At 41.0% G+C, this 21,828-nt stretch overlaps 4 protein-coding genes across 9 annotated transcripts in view; 3 read left to right on the forward strand and 1 right to left on the reverse strand.

Moving 5' to 3' along the window:
• Window positions 1–21,828, reverse strand: part of cadm2a (cell adhesion molecule 2a) — a 670,454-nt gene that overhangs the window by 283,830 nt on the left and 364,796 nt on the right. The window lies entirely within an intron of this gene.
• Window positions 325–3,221, forward strand: LOC141349207 (uncharacterized). Its single transcript, XM_073874223.1, has 5 exons — window positions 325–745; window positions 816–1,145; window positions 1,292–1,419; window positions 1,524–1,630; window positions 1,741–3,221. The coding sequence occupies exons 1-5, from the start codon at window positions 595–597 to the stop codon at window positions 1,877–1,879; spliced, it is 855 nt and encodes a 284-aa protein (XP_073730324.1). The 5' UTR covers window positions 325–594; the 3' UTR covers window positions 1,880–3,221.
• Window positions 9,274–14,049, forward strand: LOC129447013 (uncharacterized). 2 transcript variants are annotated; one of them, XR_012372588.1, is made up of 4 exons: window positions 9,274–11,648; window positions 11,751–11,975; window positions 12,106–12,419; window positions 12,533–14,049. XR_012372588.1 is itself a non-coding variant. In XM_073874225.1 (3 exons), exons 1-3 carry the CDS (start codon window positions 11,483–11,485, stop codon window positions 12,261–12,263), a joined length of 549 nt encoding a protein of 182 aa, XP_073730326.1. In that variant the 5' UTR covers window positions 9,274–11,482; the 3' UTR covers window positions 12,264–14,049. The 2 variants fall into 2 exon arrangements, 1 of the variants encoding a protein (XP_073730326.1); XM_073874225.1 differs by having other exon boundaries at window positions 12,106–14,049.
• Window positions 14,059–16,196, forward strand: LOC141369056 (uncharacterized). Its single transcript, XM_073874224.1, has 5 exons — window positions 14,059–14,392; window positions 14,469–14,747; window positions 14,893–15,020; window positions 15,117–15,223; window positions 15,334–16,196. Exons 1-5 carry the CDS (start codon window positions 14,242–14,244, stop codon window positions 15,467–15,469), a joined length of 801 nt encoding a protein of 266 aa, XP_073730325.1. The 5' UTR covers window positions 14,059–14,241; the 3' UTR covers window positions 15,470–16,196.

A 21,828-nucleotide genomic window follows, 5' to 3' on the forward strand; every position in this document is an offset into this window, starting at 1 on the left:
TTTGAAATGTCAACGATATGGTGCTCACATGGGCAATTTATTTGAATCTGATCTCATTTTCACTTTATTCCCTGTTATTTTCTGCCTGCTCTTTACTTTATTTCTCTAAAAAGTATGCCAATTAAACATTAGTCATATACTTGTGGTTAGGTTTGAGCAAAAAGATGTCTAACTGTACTCTAAATATGGTATTATTAAATTAAAACACTTTTACTATTCAAGATTAATCTTCAGGTTTAACTGTAAGCAAACTGTTTGCAGAATGACCCTTTGACTATGAAGTGCTTTTATAACATTGATCTGTTTGTTTGACCTCAACCAATGGCCAGAGTCTGCAGTGAGACTGATCTGTATCTGTATCTGTACATGAGAGAAAACTTAAGAAAAACTTTAAGAAAACATTATTTTTGTAATTTCACGTTATGCTAACTGCACAGAGATACACGTTACACAATAGTAGTTGCGCATAACAGATCTTGGTCTTCACACATTGGTCTCAGATCAGTTCCGTTTCCTTGAGTCATTATCATCAGTGTAAAAGCAGAAGACAGAGAAGAACAAAGAAATACACAGGAAGAGTGTAGAAGAGCTGCAATGTCTGATGATATTTATCACAATGTGCTCAATACTGAGATTCATGGAACAGACAGAATGGAGATGATGGTGGACATCTATGAAAGTGGAGATGACTTACGAACACAGACAGACTCCAATACAAACAGACAACAACCACTTCAGTCTACAGGTAATGACTTTGATTTATCGGCCTAAAGACACTTTATTTTTTACAAAATTCTGTCGTCTGTCATCTTCAGGAAGTGAGCATGTGAGGAAGAGAAGTAACAGATCAGTTATAGTGTGTTTGGTGCTGCTGTGTGTTCTTCTACTGACTGCAGTCATAGTGCTGTGTGTCGTGATCAATATAAACAATCAACAGTTTAACATCAAGAACAAAAAACTAACTGAAGAGAGAGACCAGCTATTAACCAAAAATACCAACATCACAGAAGAGAGAGACCAGCTACTAACCAAATATACCAAGATCACAGAAGAGAGAGATGAATTAATGTCCAAGTACAATAATATCACTAAACTAGGTGAACAATGGAATCAGAAGATAAATGGACTGTTGACTGGTCGTTGTGGTAAGTTTGACTACAACACTAATTTTTAAAATTGAACATTTAAATAAATCTTTTAAACACCACTGGCCTACACGTTGTAAAGTTAAGTGTGGTCAGAGTTAAGATTTACTGTAGCAGCTACACTGCCTGCCTGGTTGTGTTTACAGATGGATGGATTTACTATCAGTCCAGTTTGTACTTCATTTCAACTGAGAAGAAGAGCTGGACTGAGAGCAGAAGATACTGTATAGAGAGAGGAGCAGATCTGATCATCATTAACAACAAAGAGGAACAAGTGAGTGAAATATTTGTCTGTGTGTGTGTGTGGGGGGGGGGGGGGTATTAGTAAAAATATGTGCAGTTGTTTATTTTTTTTCTTATTGATGTTTCTCTTCTCAGGATTTCTTTAAGAATAGATCTGAAACAGACAGCATCTGGATTGGTTTGTCTGACAGTGATGAGGAGGGCAGATGGAAATGGGTTGATGGCAGCACACTGACCACTAGGTGAGAAATCACTAAATTTAACTAATTATTATCCAATAAATGATTGTCACAGTCAGTATCATATCACACAGAAAACAACACTGAAGATCTAATGATGATTTTTGTTTCAGCTTCTGGGACAGAGCTAATGAGCCCAATGGTGATAGAAGAGAGAACTGTGTTGTGTCTTATGCACCAGGATGGGCTGATTACAACTGTACTCGTACTTTTAAATGGATCTGTGAGAAAACATTTTCTAATAAGATGTGAAATACATGTTAATTCAATAAACTGTGAACACACAAGAGTCCATCTGCACAATCTAAAATTTGATGACAATATGTAATCTAAGTCAAACGTATACTTATTAGAAGGAAATGGGACAGATTTACAAAACAGGGAAAATTAGCATGAAAGTGCAATTTTAATAAAGTGCCAATTGGAGTGAACATTTCTGTGTTGCCTTGACTGGGTCGGGAAGCCTTTCTGTGTTGAGTCTGCATGTTCTCCCTGTGTCAATGTGGGTTTACTCTGGGTACTGCGATTTCCTCCCACAGCCCTAAACATACAGGGGTGTGTTTCCTGCAACAATGTAAATCGCTGCTGAACCACCATAGTACGATACATAGTTGGATAAACTAAATAAAATAAAGCACTTTGACACACATCCATCATTTAAACCACATTGGTTTGACAATATACTCTGAACCGAGCCAAAAACCCAAGATACAACAGTCTTGATATGTTTGGCGGTACATGGCATACCAAACCAAACGCCCCCTGCTGCCCCAACATATATATAAAATACATATTAACAGAAAATGTCATTTATGTGTGACAAATATCTAAATCATTTGTTACTGTTATATCCAATGTAGCGTATGTCTTACATTTTAAAAATGTATACATTTGAAAATTAATGTGAGTAACATATGAAGTAATTCATACTGTATTGTTATGCAGGCTGTAGTTTATACAGTATTGTTGTATTAAAAAGCAACTATTGTTGTTCTAGCTTAAACTCATATCACTGGTTGGTTGAGTTAATGTTGCTGTTGCATGAGGACATTATGATGTTTATCTGACAGTTGGTCAACTCAGAGGCCAGAAACACCACTGATCCTGATACAGGCATGAAAGCGTGCATCACCTTACAAGCAGCTCTAAACTTTTCTCGTACTTGTTAGATGTCACATGATCTCATGTTACACATTTATATCAGATGGCTTTGCTGCTCTTTCAGTGTGTTAAAATGGAAAACAAACACCAAAAGAGCTGAAAATGCAGCCGGCTGAAACATGTACTGGAGTACATGTTATTGACATATAAACGTAATAAGAAAAAGGAATAAAATAGTATATAAATGAATGATTTGAGAAGATAAAGTTCCTTGTTCCTAGTTTTGTACTTCATTTCATCTGAGCAGAAGAGCTGGACTGAGAGCAGAAGATACTGTATAAAGAGAGGAGCAGATCTGATCATCATTAACAACAAAGAGGAACAAGTGAGTGAAATAGTGTCTGTGTGTGTGTGTGGGGGGGGGGGGGTATTAGTACAAGTATATGCAATTGTTTATTCTTTTCTTATTGATGTTTTTCTTCTCAGGATTTCTATAAGAATATTAAAGGAAACATCTGGATTGGTTTGACTGACATTGATGAGGAGGGCACATGGAAATGGGTTGATGGCAGCACACCGAACTCTAGGTGAGAAATCACGAAATTTAACTGATTATTATCCAATAAATGATTATCACAGTATCATATCACACAGAAAACAACACTGAAGATCTAATAATGATTTGTTGTTTCAGCTTCTGGGACACTTTATCTACCAAAGCTGAGCCCAATGGCGGTACAAGAGAGAACTGTGCTGTGTGTTATGATTTCGGTCTTATTGGCTGCTTTGTCTTTGTTTTTCTATGTGTTGTGTTTTTGTTTTGACAGCTCCACACGTGCGCGTCTTCCACCGGGTGACATCATTACCTCTGACTTCTCTCACCTGCGACCCGCACCTGATTCTCATTATTGTCCAATCCGGTTTGATTTAAATTCCCCTCGTTTCCTTTGTTTTTTGCAAGTTCGTCTTTGTGTGTTCCTGCCCGCTAGCTCTGTCTAGTTCTTGTCGAGTCTAGTTCTGATTGTGTCTTAGTTCTTTCAAGTTTATTTTCACCGTGCTCTCTGCTGCCTTTGCCTCGTTAGATTTCCTGCCCAGCTGTCAGTCTTCCCGATTGGTGTGACATCTGTCAAGTCGGATACTCCCGGTCAGAGGACACTCTTAGCGATTATCTACTCCGTTCGCTGTCCAGCCGCAGTGCGCTCTATAGCGCGTAATTCTGCTGAAGACGCTGACAGCCGCAGTGCGCTCTTGCGCGTAATTCTGCTCGGCTCCCTGACTACCGCCGTGCGCTGTCCAGCGCTCGCTCTGCTGAAGATTCTGACCTCTCTCTCTCTCCCTTCAGGATTCCCTCTCTGTGCCCTGTGAGGAATTCAGCAAGTTATTGTCAAGTGGATGTCCTACAGCGTTTCCCACTTTGAGACTTTTGCACTTACACATACACATACACACTATACATGAAGACATTGACTGTTATTGATTATACATACCCACTGATTGTTCTTCATTAAAAAACCCTCTGCTCTGGGATTCCCGTGTTGTGTAGTTCCTAACAGGACGAACTTGCCTGAATGGATCCCGCGGAGGTTGAGGACTTATCTGCCCGTTTGTCGGGTCTTTCCTCACGTTTGGACCAGCTCAGTGCCGATGCCACCCAACTCAGCCTGCCATCACAGACGGAGCCTTATGTTTCAGCCCCACCTCCATACGATGGTAATCCTACCTCCTGTCTGGCTTTTCTCACTCAATGTTCTTTGGTTTTTGCCCTCCAGCCCCGCCGCTATTTCTCAGAGATCACCCGGGTTGCGTTTGTGATCACCCTTCTGATTGGCAAGGCACGCGAGTGGGCTACGGCCGTGTGGGATGCCCGCGATCCTTGCTGTCGGTCGTTTCATGAGTTTCGTGAGGAGATGGAGAAGCTCTTCGACCGTTCGGTGCGTGGGGACGCCGCTGCGGCTCAGTTGGCACATCTGGTTCAGGGAAGACACACTATCACTGAGTACGCCATTGAGTTTAAGACCCTAGCGGCTACCTGCCAATGGAATGAAGCGGCTCTCCGAGCGCAGTTTGTCGAGGGGTTGTCAGATGAGCTCCAGGACGAGATCGCTGTCCATGATCTTCCTCCCTCACTTGATGCCATCATTGACCTCGCTCTTCGGATCGAAGCCCGGAGATTGCTTCGCGATCAGCGACGCTCCATTCGCCAGCGAGCGTTTTCGGACAAGACCACCACTTCTCCCTCTTCATCATCTTTACCCTCTGCCGTGCCTGAGTCCATGCAGCTGGGGCGCATGCGCCTGCCACAGAGAGAGAGAGAGAGACGCTTGCAGAAGGCCCTGTGTTTGTATTGCGGGAGATCCGGACATTTTGCTAAGACCTGCCCGTTAAAGGGCCGCTGCCCATCTGTGAATACGGGAGTCCTGGTGGGCGCCACTTCCTCTAAACTTTCCTCTGTTTCCAGTACCCAACTCCCCGTCGTGTTGTCCTTCGCTGGGCGTGATCATCCGTCCACCGCCCTTCTCGACTCTGGCGCGGAGGGCAACTTCATTGATGAAGCGCTGGTTCGCGCCTGGAATGTCCCGGTTGTCCCTCTCCAATCCCCTTTGGATGTCTGGTCCCTTAAGGGGCAGCAGATGGCGCGGATTACACACTGCACTTCTCCTGTGAGTCTCTCTGTGTCTGGTAATCATCGTGAGGAGATTGTGTTGCATATCCTTCATGCTTCTCTATCTCCTATTATTTTGGGGCATGGATGGTTAGCGCAACACAACCCTCACGTTGATTGGCAGAATAGTATTATCTTGTCTTGGTCTCAGTCTTGTCATGTGTCATGTCTTGGTTCTGCTGTTTCTGGTTCTGTTCTTTCTCTTCCTCAGGTTCCGGCGGTCGATTTGACCGGGGTCCCGGCGGAGTATGCGGATATCGCTCAGGTGTTTAGTAAAGCCCGGGCCACCTCCCTTCCTCCTCACCGGCCATATGATTGCGCTATTGATCTCCTCCCCGGCACTTCTCCGCCTAAAGGTAGACTTTATTCTTTGTCGAGTCCTGAGAGAGAGGCTATGGACCAGTATATTAATGATGCTCTGCGTGCCGGTCTCATCCGTCCCTCCACCTCGCCCGCAGGGGCGGGGTTTTTCTTTGTTGAAAAGAAGGACGGCTCCCTGCGTCCTTGTATTGACTATAGGGGATTAAATGACATTACTGTTAAGAATAGGTACCCCCTTCCTTTAATGTCTACTGCGTTTGAGCTTTTGCAGGGAGCGCAGGTCTTTACTAAACTAGATCTACGCAATGCCTATCATCTGGTGCGTATAAGAGAGGGAGATGAGTGGAAGACAGCATTTAATACCCCTACTGGACACTTTGAGTACTGCGTTCTGCCTTTCGGGCTTTGTAACGCTCCCTCAGTCTTCCAAACTCTGGTGAATGATGTGCTGAGAGACATGATTAACAAGTTTGTCTTTGTGTACATAGATGATATTCTCATCTTTTCCCCTTCTATGCAGGAACACACTCAGCATGTCCGCCGAGTCCTACGCCGGTTGTTAGAGAATAAGTTGTTTGTTAAGGCGGAGAAGTGCGAATTCCATCGTAAGTCAGTTTCGTTCTTGGGTTTTGTTGTTGCCCCAGGTGAGATCCGTCCCGACCCAGCCAAGATCAAAGCGGTTGCCGAATGGCCAGTCCCCGAGTCCCGTAAGGATTTATTAAGATTTCTGGGCTTCGCCAATTTTTACCGGCGATTTATCAGAAATTATGGTCAGGTTGCTCAGCCTCTTACTGCTCTCACTTCCACTAAGGAGAGGTTTGTCTGGAATTCTAGTGCTCAGGAGGCCTTTGATAATTTAAAGTCCCGGTTTATCTCTGCTCCTGTTCTCTCTATTCCAGATCCGGCTGCTCAATTTATTGTGGAGGTGGATGCTTCGGATGTTGGGGTAGGCGCCGTTTTGTCTCAGCGGTCTGCTAAGGATGGCAAGGTGCATCCCTGTGCCTTTTTCTCCCATCGGTTAAACCCAGCAGAGCGAAATTATGACATAGGTAATCGGGAGCTGCTGGCGGTCAGACTGGCTTTGGGTGAGTGGCGTCACTGGTTGGAGGGGACCTCGGAGCCCTTCCTGGTCTGGACGGATCATAAGAATCTCGAATACATCCGTTCAGCCAGGAGGTTATCTTCTCGTCAGGCTCGTTGGGCACTCTTCTTTGACAGATTTAACTTCACCCTCTCGTACCGGCCCGGTTCAAAGAATACCAAACCCGACGCTCTCTCTCGTTTGTTCGAAAGTCCCGGTTCTGATAGGGACGAAACCATCCTCCCTGAGGGGCGGGTGGTGGGTGCCCTGCGCTGGGGAATAGAACAACGGGTGAGACGGGCCGGCCGGGAGGGGGAAGTGCCAGAGGGGTGCCCAGCGGGTCGATTGTGGGTGCCGAATGCGCTTCGCTCTGAGGTCATCCGGTGGGGTCACGAGTCCAAGTTTGTTTGCCATCCGGGGGTTCGGAGAACGTTGGCTACCGTACGTCAGCGTTTCTGGTGGCCCTCTATGGGTCCCGATGTCGGACAGTTTGTGTTAGCCTGTCAGGTTTGTGCCCGCAATAAGGCCTCTCATCAAGCCCCTATTGGTCTGCTTAAACCGTTACCCATCCCCTCTCGTCCTTGGTCACATATCGCCATCGATTTTGTAACCAATTTGCCTAGTTCTAAGGGAAACACTGTTGTTTTGACCATTGTGGACCGCTTCTCCAAGGCGGTTCATTTTGTCCCTTTGCCCAAATTACCCACTGCCAAGGAAACTGCCCAGGTAATGATCGAACACGTCTTTCGCTTACATGGTCTGCCCACAGACGTTGTTTCAGATAGGGGTCCTCAGTTTATTTCTCGTTTCTGGCAGGAATTTTGTAGACAAATAGGCTCCACAGCTAGCTTGTCTTCAGGGTATCATCCTCAGACCAACGGGCAATGTGAACGGGCTAACCAAGATTTAGGTAGAGCTCTCCGCTGTCTGACATCGCAATATCCGAGCTCCTGGTGCCAACAGTTACCCTGGGTTGAATACGCCCATAATTCTCTCCCTGTTTCTTCCCTTACCATGTCCCCTTTTGAGGCGTCCATGGGGTTTCAGCCCCCGTTATTCCCGTCACAAGAACCTGATGCGGTGGTTCCGTCTGCTCTTGCTTTTGTCCGTCGTTGCAAACGCACCTGGAGAAAAGCTAGATTTACATTACGTCAGGTTTCCAGACGAACCAAAGCCGCGGCCGATCGTCACCGTCGAACCGCGCCCCGCTTTATCTGTGGGCAGAAGGTATGGCTTTCGACCAAGGATTTACCTCTCCGTGAGCCTTCTCGCAAGCTGGCTCCACGATTCCTTGGGCCATACAGCATTGTTAAGGTCATTAATCCCGTGACGGTCAGGCTCAGATTGCCTCCAGCACTCGGTCGGGTTCACCCAGTTTTTCATGTGTCTAAACTGAAGCCTGTGTATTTTTCCCACCTTAATCCTGTTCCCTCTGCCCCCACCCCTCCCACCCCTCAGCTTATAGATGGTGCCCCTGTGTATTCAGTGAAGTCTTTACTGGATGTGCGTCGCCGGGGTAGGGGATTTCAATATCTCGTAGACTGGGAAGGATATGGTCCGGAGGAGAGGTGTTGGGTACCGGCCCGGGACATTCTGGACCCTGGGCTGATAGAGGATCTCCGCCGGCGACGGGGTGAGCCTCCTCATGGACCGCCCGGTGGCGGTCGTGGGGGGGGAGTCCTGTTATGATTTCGGTCTTATTGGCTGCTTTGTCTTTGTTTTTCTATGTGTTGTGTTTTTGTTTTGACAGCTCCACACGTGCGCGTCTTCCACCGGGTGACATCATTACCTCTGACTTCTCTCACCTGCGACCCGCACATGAGTCTCAATATAGTCAAATCCGGTTTGATTTAAATTCCCCTCGTTTCCTTTGTTTTTTGCAAGTTCGTCTTTGTGTGTTCCTGCCCGCTAGCTCTGTCTAGTTCTTGTCGAGTCTAGTTCTGATTGTGTCTTAGTTCTTTCAAGTTTATTTTCACCGTGCTCTCTGCTGCCTTTGCCTCGTTAGATTTCCTGCCCAGCTGTCAGTCTTCCCGATTGGTGTGACATCTGTCAAGTCGGATACTCCCGGTCAGAGGACACTCTTAGCGATTATCTACTCCGTTCGCTGTCCAGCCGCAGTGCGCTCTATAGCGCGTAATTCTGCTGAAGACGCTGACAGCCGCAGTGCGCTCTTGCGCGTAATTCTGCTCGGCTCCCTGACTACCGCCGTGCGCTGTCCAGCGCTCGCTCTGCTGAAGATTCTGACCTCTCTCTCTCTCCCTTCAGGATTCCCTCTCTGTGCCCTGTGAGGAATTCAGCAAGTTATTGTCAAGTGGATGTCCTACAGCGTTTCCCACTTTGAGACTTTTGCACTTACACATACACATACACACTATACATGAAGACATTGACTGTTATTGATTATACATACCCACTGATTGTTCTTCATTAAAAAACCCTCTGCTCTGGGATTCCCGTGTTGTGTAGTTCCTAACACTGTGTCTTATTCACTAGGATGGGCTGATTACACCTGCACTAATACTTTTAAATGGATCTGTGAGAAAACATTTTCGAATAAGTTGTGAAATACGTGTTAATTCAATAAACTGTGAAACCACAAGAGTCCATCTGCACAAAATCTGAGGACAATATGTAATCTTAGTCAAACGTATACTTATTATAAGAAATGGGACAGATTTACAAAACAGGGCAAATTAGCATGAAAGTGCAATTTTAATAAAGTGCCAATTGGAGTGAACATTTCTGTTGGTGATTTACTGTCAATCAATATAAGATATATTTTAATAAATGTGTTTTTTTTATTTGATTGAATTATGTTTTGTGTGTCTGAGAAGTAACATACTGTATGAAGTACAGAAAACAAGTACTACAGTTCAGGCTATAGTTGTAAACAGTATTAGTGTATAAAGACGCAACTAGGTACCCTGGCTAACACCAGATCAGTCTCATAGAGCAGTGGTTCTCAAACTTTTTCCGTGTGCGGCCCCCCTTGTGTATGGTGCACTCCGTCGCGGCCCCCCCCAAAGAAAATTTATGACAAAAAACTGTTCTAAAATTTTACATTTTAATTAAACAAAACATATTAAGTTATACAAAGTAGTGCTGTTGGTTAGTAGCCTTATTTTTTTTAGGATTAATTACACAGAAATCATGATAAATTAATGTATTTTATAAAATGCCATAAAATTGGGCCCCCCCCTGGCACCATCTCGGGGCCCCCCTGGGGGCCCCGGACCCCAGTTTGAGAACCACTGTCATAGAGAATGAGACGTGGTCTGGGAACCATATGCTCATTTTCTCATATTTGAGGCGGGGTTTACGAATGCCCTGAGCCGTTTATTGGGCGCTACGAATGTCTATCAAATGTGTCTGTACGTAGCTCATAGCCAAACGTTCCAATTATACCAGATGACGTATGTAGAGCAACATCAATTCAAACGTAAACGACTTTTATTGGTTCGTGTGCACACAGCTGAAAGCTATGCGACTAAACCGGTAGCTGTATATTGAAAAGCAACACAATTTAGTGTCATTTTGACAACCACAATCGCAGACGATGAATTGTTTAACGCCAAAAATTGCTCTTTTTTTGAATAAACTTGCGTTCAAAACTACTTAGAACACTATCTAAGGCTGCATTGAAAAGTAACTTCACGTCTGTTGCCATGTTATAACAAATAACAAAACTGCTTCGGTGTGTCGCATAGACGTCGTCGTCGTCTTGCTGCCCCCTCCCCATTCTGTGATTGTTTCCCTATTTCAGGGGCAAAAAGGGCCATGGTTTCCATGCTAGACTTGCAGCCTGAATACATTTGCCTGCAAGGCAGCATGGGGAAACCCAGGCTAGCAACTAGGCCTACTTCATAAAAATGGCATATGTTTGGTAGCTATAACCCTAACCCTATTAAAATAACAATAATAATAATTATCATATAAGCCTTGACTGGGTCGGAAAGCCTTTCTGTGTTTACTCTGGGTACTCTGATTTCCAATCACAGTCCAAAAACATAGTTTGATAAACTATAGCTAAGCACGACTGTTTTTTTAAAAACATAGTAACTTTGCCACACATCTGTTGTTTAAACCACATTGGTTTGACAATATACTCTGAAAAGAGCCAAAAAACCGACGATTCCACAGTCTCAATATGTTTGGTGGTACACACCGTACCAAACGCCCCCTGCTGCCCCGACTGCGCAGCGCAGAAGCATTGAGCTGCTCACACTTAGAGAAAGTGCATTGATGGTGGCCAAAATACATATAGATTGACACTAAAAAGTTAGTTTTACATTAAAAGATTACTTTAATGATGGAGAAATATAATTTTTTGAGCTTTAACATTGATCCCTGATGAATGCCATTATAAAGCAAAGAAAATCCCGGATATGTGTGTGTTTGTTAGTCTAGCGCCAAACTTAGATATCACATGATCTCAGATGTTACACCTCATTCACACGCTGTCACCTCATTCTTCTGCTTTCTGATTGGTTGTTTAAAGAAAAATACTATATAAGGAAGTAATTATTTATCAGAAAAATCAGCAAACGGATATCAAGTGCCCTTGACCAAATGTTAAAATATCTTCTGTAAGTAAAAGCTCAAAGGCAGAACTCTTCACAGCAGTGCAGGACATCTTAACATAAACCACACAAGAGCAACGTCCAGTGATATTAACTCCAACAGTTCGAAGATGGCAAAAAATACTTTTGGTGATAGGAACTTTTCTGAGTTGAAGAGGATTAACAGAGATGCTGAAGAGAAGAATATCTATGCCAATACAGACAATATAAACAACATTCACAATCCCTGCAGAGGAAAAGAAGACACCTCGAGAAAGCAAACATCTCAACACACAGGTACAGATACTGAATTCATTTCTGCAACAAACCTACACAATTTCACTTAAATTTCAAGAAAATCTTTATAAACTCAATAATCTTTATATATGTCATCTTCAGACATCGAGACTGTGAGGTTGAAGATGAAACGTTACAGATCAGTTACAGTGTGTTTGGTGCTGCTGTGTGTTCTTCTACTGACTGCAGTCATAGTGCTGTGTGTCCTGATCAATATAAACAACCGACAGTTTAACATCAAGACCAAAGACTTCAAAGAAGAGAGAGATCAGTTAATAGCCAAGTACAGTAGTATTTCTAAAAATGACCTGTGGGCACATCTTCATGGTAATCTTAAACAACAACAAAGCAACAAAAATATGATTAAAAATGCAGTCAATAAATAGTATACTGTATGCTATGTAGATAATATGAAAACTGCCTAAATATTTAGCATCTGAACTGGTTGTGGTAACAGGTGAATGGAAATACTATCAATTCAGTTTATACAACATTTCATCTGAGCAGAAGAACTGGACTGAGAGCAGAAGATACTGTAGAGAGAGAGGAGCAGATCTGATCATCATTAACAACAAAGAGGAACAAGTGAGTCATGGCATAACAATATGCGTATAAAGCAATTGATAGGTACTAAAATGTATTGTGTGTTTGTTTGTTTTTTTAGGATTTTATTAGCAACATATCTGGTACAGACAACATCTGGATTGGTTTGACTGACAGTGAAGAGGAGGGCAGATGGAAATGGGTTGATGGCAGCACACTGACCACAAGGTAAGAAATCACTAACTGATTATTATCCAATAAATTATTCTTACAGTCACGCACTGAAGATTATAACATATAATATAATATATCACACACTTAATGACGAACTGTTGTTTCAGCTATTGGAAGGCAACACAGCCACAAGGAGTTGAAGATGAAAACTGTGTTGTTAATCATTTATCTGTGTGGTCTGATTATTTTTGTAATGCAGCATTTAAATTTATTTGCGAGAAAAGATTTACAATTGAGCATTACAACTATACAAACTTACTTGGAAGATTTAAAGATAAATGGAGATCTTTGTGACATCAACACCAAGATGTATTTTAAAGGAATTTTGATGTTCTTTGCGCAATGTTCTTTGTTCTTTGATGTTTTATCTAACAACTTATGTTGTAATGTGCTTTTTAAGTTTACAGCTTTGTGATTATCTTACACTTGCATTAAAGGGGCCATGAGATGTGTTTTTGTATTATTTTATTATGTTCCCTAAGGTGAACTTATAATATAGGACGCGTCGTGCCTAACTACGCTCTTCAGCCGTTACTTATTCACGATACAGCACAGCCTCTCGTACCTTATTGCTTACTTACGAATGGAAAAGTTATCAATTTATTAGCAGTGCAGCTTGTCATTGCCAAAGTGAAAGCAACCCATCCTCACCCCCATGGCGTCGGTGTTTGGCGCACTTGACCATGCGTCAATATGTTACGCGGAGGGTATACCTTTCGCGTCATTTTTTGACGAACTGGGGACTTCAATACTATTACGTCCGTTGCATTCGAACCACAAAAGAACCCAAAAGCGAACCGTACTCAGACCACCTCCAGAAGTGGTCTGAGTTCGGTTCGCTTTTGGGTCCTTTTAGGGGGGTCTGAGATCACGTGGTTTGTTCACATATACACCCTGAACTGCTCTGAGAGCGTTTGGAGGGCTCAAACGAACTAGGTGTGAAAACACCCTAACAATGCACTGTCACTTTAGCTAAGTGCACTCTGAAAAATAAAGGTGCTTCACGATGTCATAGAACAAGGGGTCCAATCCTGCACTTGCAGGGCCGGTGTCTCTGCAGAGTTTTGCTCCAACCCAATTTTGGGTTGGGTCACATGATCTCAGATTCGACACATTGACCAGAGATGTTTCATTTTGTTTTTTCTCCAACTGCTATTAGCACAGAAATCTGACGCTATTTCCTTGATCTAGTCCTTTTTTAACAATACTGAAAAGTGGTTTTGATGTGTCAATGTTATGGTGCTCACATGGGCAATTTATTTGAATCTGATCACATTTTCACTTTATTCCCTGATATTTTCTGCCTGCTCTTTCCTCTATTTATAGGATTCAAAAACCCCTCAATAAAAGTATGTCAATTAAACATTAGTCGTATAGTTTTGGTTAGGTTTAAGCAAACAAATTAACAGTACTGTAAATATGGTTTTATCAAATTAAAACACTTTTTTTAAATTCAAGATTAATCTGCAGGTTTAACTGTGACTCTGAGGTGTTTTTATAACATTGATCTGTTTGTTTGACCTCACCCAATGGCCAGAGTCTGCAGTGAGACTGATCTGTATCTGTACATGAGAGAAAACTTAAGAAACCTTTATGAAAACATTATTTTTGCATGTTATGCTAACTGCATGCCACACACTAGTAGTTGCAGAGTAAACAGATCTTGGTCTTCACACTTTGCTCTGACATCAGTTTCGTTTCCTTGCGTCATTCTCATCAGTGTATAAACAGAAGACAGGGAAGAACAGAGAAACACACAGGAAAAACTTTTATCGTTAGCACATATTCACTGTGTTAAGAGTGTAAAAGAGCTGCAATGTCTGATGATATTTATCACAATGTGCTCAATACTGAGATTCATGGAACAGACAGAATTGAGGCGACGGTGGTCATCTATGAGAGTGGAGATGACTTCAGGACCCATACAGACTATAATACAAACAAACAACAACCATCTCTGTCTACAGGTAATGACTTTCATTTATTGGCCTAAAGACAAAAAGCAAATAAAATGTATAAAATTCTGTCGTCTGTCATCTTCAGGAAGTGAGACTGTGAGGATGAGAAGTTCCAGATCAGTTACAGTGTGTTTGGTGCTGCTGTGTGTTCTTCTACTGACTGCAGTCATAGTGCTGTGTGTCCTCATCAATACAAACAATCAACAGTGTCAAAACAAAAACTTCACAGAAGAGAGAGACCAACTAATAACCAAATATACCAGCATCACAGAAGAGAGAGATGAATTGATTGCCAAGTGTAATAATATCAAACTAAGTCAACAATGGAATGAGAAGATAAATGGACTGTGGACAGGTCTTTATGGTAATGTTGACTACATCTAAAAACACAAATATTTAAAAATGAAAATGTAAATACATCTTTCAAACACCACTGGCCTATAAGTTGTAAAGTTAAGTGTGGTCAGAGTAAAGATTTACTGTAGCAGCTGAACTGTTTGTGTTAACAGATGGATGGATTAACTATAAGTTCAGTTTGTACTTCATTTCCTCTGAGAAGAAGAGCTGGAATGACAGCAGAAGATACTGTATAGATAGAGGAGCAGATCTGATCATCATTAACAACAAAAAGGAACAAGTGAGTAAATATATTGTGTGTGTGTATGGGGGGGGGGGTATTGGTACAGCTATATGCAGTTGTTAATCCTTTTCATATTGATGTTTTTTTTCTAAGGATTTCGTTAAGAAACGTTTTAATACAGACATATTCTGGATTGGTTTGTCTGACAGTGATGAGGAGGGCAGATGGAAATGGGTTGATAACAGCACACTGAACTCTAAGTAAGAAATCACTTAATTGAACTGATTTTAATCCAATAAATGATTCTCACAGTCAGTATCATATCACACAGAAAACAACACTGAAGATCTAATAATGATTTTTGTTTCAGCTTCTGGGACAAAGTTCTATATAAAGAGCCCAATGGTGAAAGAGAAGAGAACTGTGTTGTGTCTCACATACTAGGATGGGCTGATTTCCCCTGTACTAATACTTCTAAATGGATCTGTGAGAAAACATTGTTTTAATAAGTTGTGAAATACATGTTTAGTCAGTAAATTGTGAACAAACAAGAGTCCATCTGCACAAGCTAAAATCTGATGACAATATTTAATCCAGGTCAAACATATACTTATAAAAAGGCATTTGCTAAACCGGGAAAATTAGCATGAGTGCACATTTCAATAAAGTACCAATGGGAGTGAACATTTCTGTGGATGATTCACTGACAAGACACACATTAAAAAACATAAGTGCAAACATTTCCATGTCTGGGAAGGGCTCTTAGCCAATCCGATTTGAGAACCAGAAAGAACTGTAGTTACAGTATGTCATTTATATTTATGTCTGAAAAAATCAAAATCATCTGTTACTGTTATATCAAATGCAGCGTATCTTGAATAAAAAAAAATAAATTTGCAACAATTATTGCGAGTGGTGTAGTTGTTTTTAGTTATTATTGCACATTATTATTCTGGAGTGTAAATAAACAAATAATGGTTTAAATAATTGCATGGAAGAGTGGCTGAAATTTATTGCTTTGCATCATCCAAACATCAGCCGCAGGGCAAATGTGATCAGATGCCGATGTCCAGGCGACATATTCCCAATTAGAAAGCGCTCTCAGAGCATCTTGCCAATGGAAGTTTGTAAATCGTGTTAATACCATCCAGAGGTATGTGTGTTGTTAGGGATACTGTATGTCTAACACATGCACAAACACTGAATTTACACACAACACAGAAATAAAATGACATAAATATAATCCTTTATGTTAAATTTGTTTGCATTTTGTATCAATGTGAGTAACATTTGAAGTAACTGATATGTTGTGATCATTGTAGTGCAGGCTGCAGTATTATTTCATAAAGAAGCAACTACTGGCACAAAATACATGTGTTTGTTGGTCAAACTCATGCAACTGGTTGAGTTAATGTTGCTGTTGCGTGAGAACATTATCATGGTTATCTGACGGTTGAGGCCAGAAACACCACTGATCCTGACACATGCATGAAAGCATGCATCACTTTATACGCAGCTCTTAACTTTTCTGGTACTTGTTAGATCTCACATGATCTCAGATGTTACTCATTGACCTCAGATGGTTTTGCTGGTCTTTCAGTTTCTTAAAATGAAAAACAAACACAAGTGCTATTGACAAAGTTATAAGAAAAAGGAATAAAATAGTATGAAAATGAATGATTAAATAAGATAAATCTCATATCTTCAGGAAGTGAATGTATGAGGATAAAAATGTGCAGATCGGTTACAGTGTGCAGTCATAGTGCTGTGTGTCCTGATCAATACAAACAATCACCAATGTCACGTGTGTTTGGCGTTTCAAAACATTAAGACTAAATCATCCAATAACATGAATTTGGGACGGGAATATGTGGTCGTCCATCTAATAGGAAATTGTCTGACAAATCGTCTATAACTGACAATATTATATTTGAAGGCCATTATGACTTTAATGTCTGTCACATCAGATCATTGTTTACACAAATAATAAAACAATATAACATTGTAAATATTGCTAAATAATCTGTTTGTGCGTGTGCATCACTTTACAAGCAACTTTTCTTGTACTTATTGGATGTCACATGATCTCAGATTTGACACATTGACCACAGATGTTTCATTTTTTTCTCCAACTTCTATCAGCACAGATCTCTGATGATTTTCCTCCATCTAGTTTTTTATACAATACTGATAAGTGCTTTATAAATGTCAATGTTATGGTGCTCAAATGGACAAATTATTTGAATCTGATCACATTTTCAATTTGTTGTTATTTTCTGCCTGCTTTTTACTCTTTATTTCTCAAAAAAAAAAAGATTCCAAATACTCCCAATAAAAGTATTCCAATTAAACATTAGTCATCTAGTTTTGGTTAGGTTTGAGCAAAAAGATGTCTAACTGTACTGTAAATGTGGTATTATCAAAGTTTAAACACTTTTACTATTCAAGATTAATCTGTAGGTTTAACTGTAAGCAAACTGTTTGCAGAATGATGCTGTGGCTCTGAGGTGTTTTTATAACATTGATCTGTTTGTTTGATCTCAACCAATGGCCAGAGTCTGCAGTGAGACTGATCTGTATCTGTACATGAGACAACACTTAAAATTGTCTGACAAATTGTCAATAACTGACAATATCTCCTGACATAAATGCTATGTTGATCTGCCTGTATATATCTCTTGAATCGAGATCACAGAAACAAACAAGGTATTAGGATCTCAAGTTGATCTGTGTCAGACAAAATATTACAAGTATTTAAGTGACACATGAGATAAGCATGTGACAGTAGCCACTTCAGTGTTTCCTGGCAGACTTATGGTAGACTTCACACTGCCATCTGATGTCAAAGCTGTATAGTTGTGTGTTCACCGAGGTGCCAACCTAAACATTTATTTATCAACAGAGAAAACCCAATATAAACTAAGCTTTCTTTCACTCAGAGATGTTGTCACCAACATAGGTTCAAGTAACCAGACTTCAAACACTGGCTTTCTGAGGAATAAAAGAAAGAAGTTCACCTCAGTTATTTTTGTTGCATGCTTGGCCTGTGATTTTATCAAATTTACTGTTTTGACCAGCATGTGTTACCACTTGTGTCTATCTTTTTCTTGCATTTGTTTCATTTCTGCATTACAGCGTGGGTATCTGGATGTGTTGCGTGCTTCTGTGGGAGGTTATGATATTGTGCTCACTCAATATGTCTCACTAACAGAAATTGTCAGATTTATATTAAAACTGTGTTTCCAATATGTTGCCACAGCTTGATCCATATTTGTTCCAAAAAGTTATGATTTCTGTTCAGATTTTTGACCAAAATCATTTTTCTGAGACACAGGGAAGTTCCACTGTATTGATAACATAGGTAAAACATTTGTTACATGTGTTAAGATCTCAATTTTTACTAGGGGTGAGAAAGTCTTGTATTGCTTTGCATCAAATTACAGTTGAAAGAAAAAGTATGTGAACCCTTTGAGCTTACTTGGATTTCTTCATGAATTGGTCATAAAATGTGTTCTGATCTTCATCTAAGTCACAACAATAGAGAAACACAGTCTGCTTAAACTACACTCTAAAAAACAAACGGTGCTATATAGCACCAAAACAGTTGCTTTGGATCGTAACGAAAGAAGAACCATTTTTAGTGCCATATAGCACCGGTGAAGAACCAGTGAAGCACCAGTGAAGCACCAGTGAAGCACCTGTGTAGAACCATATAGTGCTATGTAGAACCATATGTGGTGCTATATGGCCCCTATATGGTTCTACACTGGTGCTTCACTGGTGCTTCACTGGCTCTTCACTGGTTCTTCACCGGTGCTATATGGCACTAAAATGGTTCTTCTATCGTTACGATCCAAAGCAATTGTTTTGGTGCTATATAGCACCGTTTGTTTTTTTAGAGTGTAATACCGCACAAACATTATATGTTTTCATGTTTTTATTGAACACAACATGTAAACATTCATAGTGCAGGGTGGAAAAAGTATGTGAAACCCTAGGCTAATGACTTCTCCAAGAGCTAATTGGAGCCAGGAGTCAGCCAACCTGGGGTCCAATCAATGTGATGAGATTGGATGTGTTGATTAAAGCTGCCCTGTCCAATAAAAAACACACACAAGTTTTAAGTTTGCTGTTCTAAAGAAGCATTGTCTGATGTGAACCATGCCTCGCACAAGAGAGCTCTCAGAAGACCTACGATCAAGAATTGTTGACTTACATAAAGCTGGAAAGGGCTACAAAAGTATATCTAAAAGCCTTGAGGTCCATGTGTCCATGGTAAGACAGATCGTCTACAAATGGAGAAAGTTCAGCACTGTTGCTACACTCCCTAGGTGTGGTGTCCTGTAAAGATGACTGCAAGAGCACAGCGCAGCATCCTCAATGAGGTGAAGAAGAATCCTAGAGTGTCAGCTAAAGACTTACAGAAATCTCTGGCACATGCTAACATTTTTGTTGACAAATCTACAATAAGGAAAACATTAAACAAGAATGGACTTCATGGGAGGACACCACGGAGGAAGCCACTGCTGTCCAAAAAAAAAAAAAAAAACATTGCAGCACGTTTAAAGTTTGCAAAAGAGCACCTGGATGTTCCACAGCACTACTGGCAAAACATTCTGTGGACAGATGAAACCAAAATTGAGTTGTTTGGAAAGAACACATAACGCTATGTGTGGAAAACAAAACACAGCACACAAACATCAAAACCTTATCCCATCTGTGAAATATGGTGGAGGGGGCATCATGGTTTGGGGCTGCTTTGCTGCCTCAGGCCCTGGACGGATTACTGTCATAGATGGAGAAATGAATTCCAAAGTTTATCAAGACATTTTGCATGAAAACTTAAGACCATCTGTCCGCCAACTGAAGCTTAACAGAGGATGGACGATGCAACAGGACAACGATCCAAAGCATTGTTGTGCCTAGAATTCCAGGAATCTTTTAGGATTTAAAAATTTGTCCTAGACAGCTAAATCGTGGCTGAAATCTAACAGTGTGCAAAAAAATGAAGCAGCCTGGAGAGATAGTGCGCTTGAAATACAAATGCCAGGTACTTGTCTCCTTTATTTTTTCTTCTTTTTATGCTCGAGACGAGTCATGATTAAAATGAACGCTAGATGTTGTTTCCGTTTGCTAGCCTTAATTTCAGCATGCGTTTGCCCAGCCGTTGTCGATCGATGATGTAAAACTACGGAGGCGTTTGTTTGCATGTGTCTGATAAGTCTTTAAACTCGTACAGTCTGACATTGATTGAAACTGAGATCATACAGTGTGACATGGACTAAACTACGATCTTGATCGCACAGTGCGGCAAGCAACAATCCTAAAGGACTATTTAATATCGCACAGTTTACATCGGGCTTTATGCTAACTGCACAGACATACATGTCACACAATAGTAGTTGCACATATCAGATCTTGGTCTTCACACATTGGTCTCAGATCAGTTCCGTTTTCTTGCGTCATTCTCATCAGTGTAAAAAACAGAAGACAGAAAAGAGCAGAGAAATACACAGGAAGAACTTTAGCACATATCCATTATGTTTGAGTGTGAAGGGTCTGAACTATCTAAAGTTATATATTACAATGTGCTCAATACTGAGATTCAGGGAATGGACAGAATGGAGATGATGATGGACATCTATGAGAGTGGAGATGACTTCAGGACACAGACAGACTCCAATACAAACAAACAACAACCAATTCAGTCTACAGGTAATGACTTTCATTAATTTGCCTAAAACAAAACAAAAAAGATAAAATTATGTTGTCCCTCATCTTTAGGAAGTGAGCGTGTGAGGATGAGAAGATTCAGATCAGTTACAGTGTGTTTGGTGTTGCTGTGTGTTCTTCTACTGGCTGCAGTCATAGTGCTGTGTGTCCTCATCAATACAAACAATCACCAATGTCACAACAAAAAACTAACAGAAGAGAGAGACCAGCAACTAACTAAATATACCAACATCAAAGAAGAGAGAGACCAGCTACTAACCAAATATACCAGCATCACAAAAGAGAGAGACCAGCTACTAACCAAATATACCAGCATCACAGAAGAGAGAGACCAGCTACTAACCAAATATACCAACATCATAAAAGAGAGAGACGAATTAATGGCCAAATACAATATTATTACTAAACAAAGTGAACAATTGAATCAGGAGAAAAATGAGCTGCGTACACGTTTCAATGGTAATCTAGAAATACAACAGACAACACACTATAAGTTATATAGTTTACAATGGTCGGAAAAAAAGATTCAGCTGAACTGGCTGCCTGGTTGTGTTTACAGATGGATGGATTCAATATCGATTCAGTATTTATTTAATTTCATCTGAGGGGAAGAGCTGGACTGAGAGCAGAACATACTGTAGAGAGAGAGGAGCAGATCTGATCATCATTAACAATAAACAGGAACAAGTGAGTGAAAGATACTGTGTGTGTGGGGGGGGGGGGGAGGGGGGGGGGGGGGTTTAGTACATATATGCAGTTGTTTAATTGTTTTTTCTTTTCTCAGGATTTTGTTCAGAAAATTTCTGGTACAGAATTAATCTGGATTGGTTTGACTGACAGTGATGTAGAGGGCAGATGGAAATGGGTTGATGGCAGCACACTGACCACTAGGTGAGAAATCACTAAATGTAACTGATTATTATCCAATAAATGATTCTCACAGTCAGTATCATATCACACAGAAAACAACACTGAAGATCTAATAATGATCTGTAGTTTCAGCTTCTGGGAGCCTAACGAACCCAATGGTGGTACAACAGAGAACTGTGCTCTAATAGGTTCATCAAATTGGGCTGATTACCCCTGCAATAATCCTTTTAAATGCATCTGTGAAAAGAACATTTATAAATAA

This window comes from Misgurnus anguillicaudatus, chromosome 12, assembly GCF_027580225.2.
Source record: "Misgurnus anguillicaudatus chromosome 12, ASM2758022v2, whole genome shotgun sequence".
Taxonomy (NCBI): Eukaryota; Metazoa; Chordata; class Actinopteri; order Cypriniformes; family Cobitidae; genus Misgurnus; species Misgurnus anguillicaudatus.